The 12,520-nt window shown below is 42.2% G+C and overlaps 1 protein-coding gene across 1 annotated transcript in view; it reads left to right on the top strand.

Moving 5' to 3' along the window:
• Positions 1 to 8,349, top strand: part of HPSE2 (heparanase 2 (inactive)) — a 438,762-nt gene extending 430,413 nt beyond the window's left edge. The window contains exon 12 of the mRNA XM_073685001.1: positions 4,159 to 8,349. Coding sequence (XP_073541102.1) covers positions 4,159 to 4,324 — 166 coding nt within the window. The 3' untranslated portion in view covers positions 4,325 to 8,349. The remainder of the gene's footprint in view (positions 1 to 4,158) is intronic.
• The last annotated feature ends 4,171 nt before the right edge of the window (positions 8,350 to 12,520 follow it).

Below are 12,520 nucleotides of genomic sequence, written 5' to 3'. Positions count from 1 at the left end.
GTAGTGTTTAGTGTGTCAGCCCTGGCTTAGATTAATGTCCTGAGATTTAGTACTTCATCCAGACCTCTGGATACAAACCCAAACATTTAACTCTTCTGTAAAGATTGGTAGAAAATTGAGATTCCAAGATTTCCAAACAAATGTTCTTAATCTTAAAGAGGTTTGGACATGTTTGGATTTTGTGTTAAACACTTTTGCCAGCTATGGTAATGTGATCTTTTTATTGTACAATACTGTTATACACAGCTCCCCAACTGTGCACCGGAGAAGAAGGCAAAGACCACAACCATGTGGACTGGCCGTTAATGGGTTAACAACACAGAAGGACGCCATCGGATCCCAAATAATATGTCACTGCCAGAAATGGGACGGCTTAGCCATTGTCAGCGCTCATCTGGGAATCTGAAATAATTCTCCTGAAGTTTTATCTGCAAATATAAAAAAAAACTTTTTTGGCGGAAAAAATGAAATAAATATAACAAAAATGTTTCAACTGAAATATAAAGAATATGCAAAGCGGTCTCAGGACGGGTTTACACACTGTTCACACCTGGAAAAAATAGCATGGTGCACTATTTTTTTCCAGTAAAATGTTGGACACTATAAGATAAACCAAACAGATCCCATTATAATTAACAGAGTCACTCTATGTGACTGCAAACTTTTGAATCCTCACACCGCGAACACTGCAATGTGAGGATTCTCCGCTGTCCGTGACAGGAATGGCGGTCATGTGACTGCAAGTAGGCGATATGCTACATACCGACTAGACGTGCACAGCAAGTTTATTGAGCAAGGCTGGAAACAGTCTAGTTGGAATGTGGCAGGAGGTATGCAAATCACATACTTGCAGTCACATGACTGCCGTTTCCGGCATCAGAGAATCTTCACGGCGCAGTGCGCACAGCGGCATGACTGCAGACTGTAATTTAAGACAGGACAACCCATTTAAGGTCTCATTCAGACGAGCATAAGATACGGACAATAAAAAATTGGATCCTAAGTGGATTATTTGTATTGCATCCGATTTTTACGGATCCATTGCCATTATTAATGTATTAAACTTTGTGATCAGGTACATTTTTAAACTGCTGATGTATAAAATCGGATGTCACACGGATGTAAAAAAATACACACACGGATGACAATATGGATGAAAATTGTCTGAGTTTTCTAGGTGAAACTCAGATGATTTTTCATACACTCATCTGACTCCGGCTTTAGGTTGTGTTCACACACAGCGATCGTTATGCAGATGAAAATAACCGTAGCCCTGTCTTTCCACTGGTCTCCTAAAGTCACTTAATGGAAGTGTTCATTACTGGATAACCCTTAATAAAAGCTGCTAAGGTTCTGCATAAAAAATAAAAAATGCAGACTTATTTCCCTGTTTCCTGGTGATTTTAACATAAACAATCGGCAGCAGCTTTCACAATTCCGTGCGGACATTTGCTCTGATGGATTTGTGCATTCATTTTATTGCATGCAGCACCTTAAGGAGTTGTCAGTAGTGGACAATCCCTTTTATTTTGCAGGGAAACCTCTTTTTTCACCTACAAAACAGCTTGGCCATTACAATCAACCGACCACGTGGTCTTAAAGGTGAAACAGCTACAAAATAAAGTGACCGTGCAAGAGAATAAAAGACCTCAGTGACACAGGGGTGCTGCAGTTTCCAGAAGCTGCATGTGAACACTCCCTTAGTTATTAAACTAACAGAACTGTAAGCTACTGTGTTGCCTGACTAATGCTTCTGCTGCTTTGTTCCAGCACAGAGATGGGTCTGAGACCCTGATTCCCACACAGATGGGTCTGAGACCCTTATCCCCACACAGATGGGTCTGAGACCCTGATCCCCACACAGATGGGTCTGAGACCCTGATCCCCACACAGATGGGTCTTAGAAACTGATCCCCAAACAGCTGGGTCTCAGACCCTGATCCCCATACAGATGGGTATGAGACCCTGATCCCCATACAGATAGGTCTGAGACCCTGATCCCCACACAGATGGGTCTGAGACCCTGATCCCCACACAGATGGGTCTGAGACCCTGATCCCCACACAGATGGGTCTTAGAACCTGATCCCCAAACAGATGGGTCTGAGACCCTGATCTCCACACAGATGGGTCTGAGACCCTGATATCCAAACAAATGGGTCTGCGATCCTGATCCCCACACAGATGGGTCTGAGATGCTGATCCCCACACAGATGGGTCTGAGACCCTGATCCCCACACAGATGGGTCTGAGACCCTGATCCCCAAACAGATGGGTCGGAGACCCTGATCCCCAAACAGATGGGTCTGAGGCCCTGATCCCCACACAGATAGGTCTGAGACCCTGATCCCCACACAGACGAATCTGGGACCCTGATCCCCACACAGACGGGTCTGGGACCATGATCCCCACACAGATGGGTCTGAGTCCCTGATCCCCCATAATGATTGAATTCTGTTTTTATGACATGGTGGGTTTTAAATGCAGCGTCCAGAGGTCATATTTGCTGAATATGTTGTTTGATATTCGACACAGTTTCAGAAGCTACAGACAGCCATACATTTTATATTACATGCGTTGTCCATATACTCATATTTGGTTTATCCAAAAAGAAAAGCTCTTTTTAACCCACAATATTTAGAGCATTTTATCCTGGCTGAAAAAGAATGTGCTCTGTGTAAATCACTCACCAATATCCACCTTCATCTCCAAAGTGAAATGTTGTATCCAAGAATGAGAAGTTTGACAGCTGAATGTTCTGGATAAGAATGACTTGTGGCTACATTGTAATGTATGAGGATTCCTTCCCATTGCAACACCTCCCTCTAGTGGTAACATACAGTATCTAGTCCTTATAAATCCCCAGAAGTGATATGTATATGACAATGTGCATCAAACTGGAAAGAAGCAAAACACTAAAAGGGTCTTATATGATGGCTGCTATCCAGATCCTGCAAAACTATGGCTGTCAGGAGCAGGGCAGGCTGAGATCTGTAGTTTCTATACAACTGAAATGTCCCAGATTGGAGAACCCCTGCCATAGTCAAAAGAATTTGTCATGGTTCAAATATGTTAAATTCTAGATTAAGGAAAGGAAAATAATTATATACTTTCAATCAAAGCAATTACTTAGACATTTTCCAAACTCATTTTTTATTTCACTTCTGCCGTAGTGATAGGTTTTGACATGTTGGTAACATGCTACTTCAAAGTCATTGAGGAGCCCTGGTGTTAGGATTAGGGATAAGCGGACTTGTGGAAGTTCAGGTTCTCGTACCCGATCCGGACTTTATTCCAAAGTTTGGCTCGGGGACCAGAACTTGAACTCAAAGCCGAACTTCATTGAAAACAATGGGAATCCGAACTTTTAATCTGGAAAATTCTCTCTCGCCATACCCAGACCACCAAATGTGTGAACCTGGCCTAAGGATATGTTCATATGGAGTTCTTTACCAAGGATTCTGAAAAAGATCCACTCCAAAATCTATACCAAAAGCCACTTCAAATCCCCTTCGAATATTCTTCCTATTGATTTCAATGGTAAATCCTCTTTGCTGTTCATATGACGTGTTTTTTGAACATTTTTTTCCAACAAAGTTTCAAAAACCCTCTCCATGACACTTCCCTTGTGGAATCTTCTCCAAACTTTCACATGACCATAATACACCAGAAGCATGGTACAGCAACAATACCCAAACACCCCATGGGTCGTACTTCTCTGATCTTGAGGCCATGTTCGCATGTAGCATAAATGCTGCATTTTTTTCCACTGTCATTTTTTGTACAGAAAATCCACTCCTTTGAACAGTTCAAGCAAAGTGGAAGTGAGATAATGAAAACTCCTGTCCATTGTGCGTTTAAAGAACTGTGCAGGTTTTTTTCTCTACAGGCTTCTATGTGAATCCTGAAAAAATATAGTTTGTGAACTAAAAAAATTGCATTAAAAAATACTGCTTCAATTCTGCCTCAAAAACACATAAAACAGGAAAGCACAGCAAAAAAAAACAATAATGTAATGGCAGCATCTGCACTGTCTATAGTTGCCCCCTGTGATCCGTCTCTTTGTAGGACTTTGGCGATTACTTTAAGGGATACTACAGAAGCAGGAGACTTGTCATCCCATGTGCTCGTCACTCACTCATGACTTTATGTTTTGCAGGTCAGTTCAGCTGAATGGGCAGCACCTTGTGATGATCGATGATGGAACACTCCCGGATCTAAAGCCCCGTCCATTACGACCTGGCCGCACCCTTGTCATTCCTCCGTTAACCATCGGCTTCTATGTGGTTAAGAATGTAAACGCTGCGGCTTGTAGATATCGATAGTCACAGCTTGTGCCATATAAAATACAACAGAGCTGCAACCAAAGACATGACGATTCACTAAAAGGCAAAAAGCGTGAAATTGCAAGACTCCTTCCTACAAAGCTGCAGGCCACCAAGTGACTGCACGGCACGTTAAGTGCAGCCGGGCCAATGGTGACCTCTCATTATAGTGATCTGCTGGGCAGCTGGGAGCCGGACGGGTCGTTTCCTTTACAATGAGGAATCTTCTCGCCCATGGGAACCAATGGAAATTTTTTTGCTTTTATTTTGTGAACTTTTATTTGCAGAATTGAAGGCTGAACCTGATTGGTTCCTACGGGAAATACCATAAATCCTACTACTAAAGGAGGAGGTTTGTAATTGTGCCAAGAAGAAGCATCTTCCATAGTCTCCATAGATCCATCCACATCACAGAAGTTGTTATAATATGAGAGTGTTCGCCATAGATCGTTGTACACCTTAAGATTACTGCAGCGCCATACTGTATGAACATCACAATAGGGTCAATAATACATAGAGGAAAGTGGGTCCTGGACAAGATCAAAATGGGTCCTCTACTGGTGCTGGTTCAGGCCACCATCCTAATAAAAGGGTTTGGTGCTTATTCACCCTCCTTCCACTTTATTGGTGTTTGCCACTTGCAAAACATAACTTTTAGATGTGTTCATAATAAGATTACAAAGAACTAATATACTTTTATTTGTAATGTGTCCTGATCTTTAGATATCAACATAGTTCCAGTAAATCCACTTCCAGCTTGTGCTCGGCTTAGTTAAGAGTGTCCCGTGTTAGCAAGTCATCAGTGTCTTGTGTAAAGGGAGCTGGCTGACTGCTAAACCTTGTAACCAAGCCAGCCCCCTTCTCTGCCTATATAGAAACAGGTGATGGCTTAGCTGCTGAAATGAACAGTCACACATAGCCCTGATGACATGGGAAACTCTTACCTGTGCTGAGCACAAGCCAAAGGTAAAGCTGCTGGGACCGTGCAGTAGGGGGATCGCCAACTACTGTCACGGTATAAGGCCACGGCCCCACTATCAGTATTTGGTCAGTATTCGGTCAGTATTTTTTCTCAGGAGTGGGAGCCAAAACCAGGTGAGAAACAATCAGAGAAAAGGTATAATAGAAACAAGTCACCAATTCTGCATTTATCACCCACTCCTAGTTTTGGCTCCCACTCCTGAGAAAAAGTACTGACCGAATACTGATAGTGGGGCCGTGGCCTTAGCCTGACTATGAGATCTCAACTTAATATATATTCTACACAGGCCCATATAGATAAAAACAGGATTTGTATTGTGGAATGGAAAAGACACAGTGCATTACAATGAATCTGTCATCAGGTTTTGGATATGTAATCTGAGAGCAGCATAATGTAGAGACAGAGACCCTGATTCCAGCGATGTATCACTTACTGGGCTGTGAGTTACTGTTTCAATATAATCAGTGTTTTATCAGCGGGAGATTATCACTACAGGACTAGGTGTCTGGTGCCTCCTAGTCAACTGCTCTGTGTAACTCCGCCCTCCACCACTGATTGGCAGCTTCCTGCTTAAGCACAGTGTACACAGAAAGCAGCCAATCAGTGGTGAGGGCGGGGTTATACACAGCTCAGCATTCAGAGCTCTGCTAGATGTGCAGCAGAGAATCTGTGATTGTATCAAAATAACCTTAAAGCGTATCTGTCAGCAGATGATAGAGTATACATTAGTGAATAGATCACTTAGGCTTAATGTGACTGGTGCATTTACTTTGAATATCCATATCAAAATGACCCTAAAATCATGATATTAAAATTATCATTTTATGAGTCCTACCAAAGAGTGAGAGAATCCACGTGTATTCAATCTCCTCCCACCCAGCCTGACTGACAGCTGCAGCTTCTACTGAGCAGTGTGAGATCTCAACAGAAGGAGGGATAGTGAGGAGCTGTGGATCAGGCCAGATTGGTGGCGATTCAGCAGCAGTGATGATGGACACTGAAAAGCGGTCAATCAGGATAGGTGGGCCGGATTCTCCAGCAGCAGAGAAAAAGGACTATGAGGATCTCTCAGTCAAGCTAAGTGGGTGATGAATGATTTAAGGTTTCATAAAGGATTATACGGCCATACTGATTTTCGAAGTAAATACCTCATCCTTATCAGGTCTATGACCCTGTTCACATCCCTTTCGGGCCACATGATAGAGAAAGGATTTGGACAAAGGCTCCCATCAGGGCCTTTCACTACAATGAGACCTCCATCAGTCCTAAAAGCGGAGGTTCATGGTCCCAGTTCTTGGTGGTGAAGTGGTCACACACTCGTCTCGTGGAGGTCTACAAATATCCCATTAACTTTAATGGAGGCTTCTGCAGCACCTCTCCACCAGAAAAGAGACTGCCGTCCCCGCTATCTAGGGATTGGTGGGATGACCATGGACTCATGATACACCTACCCTGCATATGACGAGCTTTCTAGGATTGCTTTGGGTCATCCTGGCACAACCCTTCCATGACAGCTGTGTTACGTCGCCATCACCCTGACATAGGACTGCATGTGACCCAGATTTATGTCCCAAGCTCAAATGAAAAAAATCAACGTAAATGTAAGAAACTTAAAATAAGGAAATATTCCCCATGAAGTTCTCCCTGGAGTAGATCTTCTGCACGCTTCTCCACAGGTCGCACATGACAGGGATATTTAGTTGCATTTCGCTGACAAAATGGTTATTTATGTTCCGTGAATTTGCAAGAAATTGTAAAACGTTAATTGAGATCAGACAGAAACATGTTCATAAACATCTGTAAAAATTCTACATGGCACCCCGACTGCTCTGCTCTTCCCCGAGCAGGAAGGACTGGTGGGTCATCATTCTCCGCACTCCTTCCAGTAAACTGTACACACAGCAGGGATGTGGCAGCTTGTAAGGCAGCACGGCAGGAGAGAACCACTGAATTATAGCGCAGGACTCACAACCAAACAAAGAAAGGTCAGGATTTTCCTGATTCCTCCATCGCAAACACCGGGACCCTTCACTTTAGACACAAAGGTCCCATTTCTGTAGGTTCTTCTTTAGCAGATTAGATGGGACTGTTACATTTCCACATTTTATTGCACCTGCTGGTAACAAGCATCTGGATAAATGTTAGGAATCTGATTCATATAGGGTTAATTATTCAGCGTCAGGTGGGGTTTAACGCTGTATATAGACCCTATTAGAGTATATGGATGTCATAGAGGGGGTCCCAAGTCTATGGACTGTTTTACTGTTCTCCTTGTGATTCATACAGCGGCTATAAAAGTTACCTGCTCTTTTAGGACATCGATCCAGTGCCGTTCATATGGCTCTTCTTGATACATAAAAGGATTCTCTGATTTTTATAAAAAATTTCCTAACAGAAAAAAAATAAATAAGCACAAGGGTGTGAGCACAGGTGCAGACTTTCTGTAGCGAAATTTTCGGTAGCAGGCACTCAATTTCCAGTGAAAAATCTCATAAAACCTACAATGCTGGTCGTCTATATGCAGCAAAATCTGGATGAAAAATCTGCCCCACGTGCAAATACCCCATGAAATTCACGGGCGTTCCATACATTGTTCATGTGATTGCTGCAGCCACAGCAGTGACTCTGGCATGTACTGCACATGACTGGGATGTGTCATCTCGTGGTATTTTTTAATTAGACGCAAATATATCTTTGTTTACTAACCTGTTTTTGATACTTTCTGTACATAATTATGGGGGTCACAATTTTACTGCAATCCTGCCCGCTGAAAAGAATTTAGAGACATGGTTTACTGCCGCCAAGTGGAGACTTCTTCTTGACTTCCTGTGGGAAAGTGTTGTTGGCATGCTCTGTGACCTGTGCAGTGGTCATTGTGCAGAGCAATGGAAGAGGTGAGGGGTTCCAAAATATTGGAAAGACTTTGCGGCACCCAAGAGATTTGTCAATTCTTCTGGGAGTCAAGGAGGTTTCCCATTTTTGAGGGGAAGAACCTATATGTTTAGATAGAGTTGGCAAGTACAGGTGCATCTCACTAAATTATAATATCATTAAAAAGTTAATTTATTTCAGTTCTTCAATAAAAAAGTGAAACTCCTATATTATATAGAGTCATTACAAACAGAGTGATCTATTTCACGTGTTTATTTCTGTTAATGTTGATGATTATGGCTTACAGACAATGAAAACACAAAAGTCATTATCTCAGTAAATCAGAATAATTAACAAAATACACCTGCAAAGGCTTCCTAAGCGTTTAAAAAGGTCACTTAATCTGTTTCAGTAAGTTCCTCGATCATGGGGAAGACTGCTGACTTGACAGATGTCCAGAAGGCAGTCACTGACACACTCCACAAGGTCCCAGAGTTCCAATTTTCATTTGGAAATCCAGGTCCCAGAGTCTGGAGGAAGAGTGGAGAGGCCACAATCCAAGCTGCTGGAGGTCTAGTGTGAAGTCTCCACAATCAGTGATGGTTTGGGGAGCCATGTCATCTGCTGGTGTAACTCCACTGTGTTTTATCAAGACCAAAGTCAGCGCAGCCGTCTACCAGGACATTTTAGAGCACTTCATGCTTCCCTCTGCCGACAAGCTTTTTGGAGATGGAAATGTCATTCTCCAGCAGGACTTGGCCCCTGTCCACACTGCCAAAAGTACCAATACCTGGTTTACACACAACAGTATCACTGTGCTTGATTGGCAGCAAACTCGCCTGACCTTAACCCCATAGAGAATCTATTATAGAGAATCTATGGGGTATTGTCAAGAGGAAGATGAGAGACCCCAGACCCAACAATGCAGACGAGCTGAAGGCTGCTATCAAAGCCACCTGGGCTTCCATAACACCTCAGCAGTGCCACAGGCTGATCGCCTCCATGCCACATTGCCGCATTGATGCAGTAATTGATGCAAAAGGAGCCCGACCAAGTATTGAGTGCATTTACTGAACAGACATTTCCGATTTTAAAATCATTTTTCATTGTTATAAAGTATTCTAATTTACTGAGTTAATGACTTTTGTGTTTTCATTGGCTGTAAGCCATAATCATCAACATTAACAGAAATAAACACTTGAAATAGATCCCTCTGTGTGTAATGACTCTATATAATATAGGAGTTACATTTTTTGTATTGAAGAACTGAAATAAATGAACTTTTTGATGATATTCTAATTTAGTGAGATGCACTTGTATGTAGTAATCCTGCCTGTGATAATAATGAGATGACTGCTGAGAAGTGATCTCGACAGAACAGGAAGTGACTGCTAAAAAGTGATCTCTGCAGAACAGGAAGAAACTGCTGAAAAGTGATCTCTACAGAACAGGAAGTGACTGCTGAGAAGTGATCTTGACAAAACAGGAAGTGACTGCAGAGAAGTGATCTCTACAAAACAGGAAGGAATTGCTGAGAAATGATCTCTACAGAACAGGAAGTGACTACTGAGAAGTGATCTCGATTGAACAGGAAGTGACGGCAGAGAAGTGATCTTGACAAAACCGGAAGTGACTGCAGAGAAGTGATCTCTACAGAACAGGAAGTGACTGCTGAGAAGTGATCTCTACAGAACAGGAAGTGACTACTGAGAAGTGATCTCTACAGAACAGGAAGTGACTACTGAGAAGTGATCTCGATTGAACAGGAAGTGACGGCAGAGAAGTGATCTTGACAAAACCGGAAGTGACTGCAGAGAAGTGATCTCTACAGAACAGGAAGTGACTGCTGAGAAGTGATCTCTACAGAACAGGAAGTGACTACTGAGAAGTGATCTCTACAGAACAGGAAGTGACTACTGAGAAGTGATCTCGATTGAACAGGAAGTGACGGCAGAGAAGTGATCTCTACAGAACAGGAAGAGACTGCTGAAAAGTGATCTCTGCAGAACAGGAAGTGACTGCTGAGAAGTGTTCACCACAGTGTTGTTAATACTGGTTTAGAGCGCCACCCCTCTCCACAGGCTGTGTCTGACTATGCAGCATTTAAGTAAATGTGTCTGTGTACAGAATGAGGAATTGCACAAACATCACTGCCCCTGCACTGTGCTGATCAACATAGGCCAATCAAACATTTGGAAGTGGTCCCTCCTGACAAGGTTGGGTGGTCTGAATAAGGACCAAGAATGGGCCCCATTTTAACCATTTCTGTCTCAGACAGCCAATAAGGAGCCCACATAATGGCTATTGTAATGACAAAGTATCATCCCAATAAGTCATGATCTACCTCCCTGTGTCATCTATTGATCAAGGACATTTTTAGGAAGAAATATCTGCTCCATCATAATAAGCTGCCTCTCAATATTCAGATTTACTTCTTACTCTAAGAATTTAAGAATAGATTAGATTAATTCCATATGTTCTATCGATGTGGAATAAATGTATATGTTAGGGGAAGTTATTGTGTATGATATATCTATCAGGCTCTGCTCACACTTACATCAAGCTTCTGATCTCAAGCCATGACTGCCGATCCCAACACATCCTGATGAAGCCTACTGACGTTTAATGGAGTCCATCAGGTTTCCCATAGATGGAGCCCTGTTTTTGAGAAGATGAGACCCACATCTATCATGCAATTATAGAATATCCCGGGGATGTCATTGTTAGAGCAACAATAACTCCAACTTAGAAGTGTCTGGGATTCGGTCTATGGTTGGTGAGAACAAAAAAGTACACAGGCTTGTGATTTCTAACAATCTCCAATGTTTAAAGGAGTGTTTGTTTATTTTATACCCTTCATGAAAATATGAGTTCTGTGCATGAACTTAGGTGGTACATACACAATAGTAGAATTCATAGCTGTACAATAAGTAAAAGACACTCCGTGTCGACCCAGTTGAATCACTTCTCTCCAGTTTATTGTTCTGGCAGGCTTAAAGACATTACCCCTTCCTTATGCTAATGCCATAAATGTCCAAATTAGAAGTGCCCCTTTAAGCTCTTCGTACATTGTCGTTTGGAGTTTCCACCATGGTTCTATCTTAAAGGATTATTCCAGTAGTCTGCATCGGGAGGTGAGTAGGGTCGGTGCTGTCAAGAGTATCAGTTTGGTAATGTGCACCAGTTCTGTTCGTAAGACCAGGCAAAAATCTGTAGACTTGATATCTCGAGCAACACTCATGCTGAAATGAGCCGGGTCAGAACATCCCTTTAATACCTCGAGGGAACCCAGACAAACCTCTTTATAAGTTAGTGGGTATTGTTGGCACAGTATCATAGTTATGAACATAGACCAGGGCTGCAGTGTGAGCAAAGCTTTAGGCGCTGTTCACATTTCATCTTTTGGGAGTATTGTACTGAATCTTGGCCATTGTAATGCCACACATTGGCTCCCATTATAAATAACATGTACCACTCGGTATAGGATACTCCTTTGGCATAAGATGGGTGTATGGAAACATTTAGTATGCTCGCCGGGAACTTTATAGGCGATGCCAAAAACAAGTTGTGAACTAAGCCTGAGATGTATCATGCCAATGATCCCTACCGATTATATGATACTGGTTCTCCTTACAGGGAATCTGTCAGCAGGTTTTTGCTATATAATCTGTGAGCTACATGATGTAGGGGCAGATATACTGATTCCAGCGATGTGTCACTTACTGATCTGTTTGCTGTAGTTTCAATAAAATTTGTGTTTTATCAGCAGGAAATTATCACTAGAAGACTAGTTGTCTCGTGCCATGTAGTCTTCCTGCTCTGTGTAACCTCGCCCCCACCACTGATTGGCAGCTTTCTGCCTATGCACAGTGTACACAGAAAGCTACCAATCAGTGGTGTGGGCGGGGTTATACAGAGCTCAGCATTCAGAGAACTGCTAGGTCTGCTGCAGAGAAAACAGGGATTTTATCAAAACTGCACCAGGCAAACCAGCAAGTGATAGATCACTGAAATCAGGCTCTCTGCCCCTATATTATGCTGCTCTCAGATGGGGAAGAAAAAACCTGGTGAAAGATTCTGTTTAATGGGGCCGGAGAAGATAACGCTTCTAGTACAAATGCTGTATCTGTGTGTTGTAAATGTCGTGTAATAAATTATATTTTCTGAAAAAAAAGGGAGATTTTTTATTATGTTTCTGTTTAGATGGGATATTTTATGGGAACGTGTTTTAAGTTGTTAATATTTTCTTTACTCAGACAAATCATATTTTATTACGGAGTGTGTGATTATGAGCATAGAGAAATACATCCTGAACTGTGATGTAAAGTATGAAATAAATAATA

Source organism: Phyllobates terribilis, unplaced genomic scaffold, assembly GCF_046119375.1.
Source record: "Phyllobates terribilis strain yellow unplaced genomic scaffold, ASM4611937v1 Scaffold_5__5_contigs__length_657084704, whole genome shotgun sequence".
NCBI lineage: Eukaryota > Metazoa > Chordata > Amphibia > Anura > Dendrobatidae > Phyllobates > Phyllobates terribilis.
The sequence above is the reverse complement of the archived record's forward strand: the minus strand, read 5'-3'. Positions and strand labels throughout refer to the sequence as shown.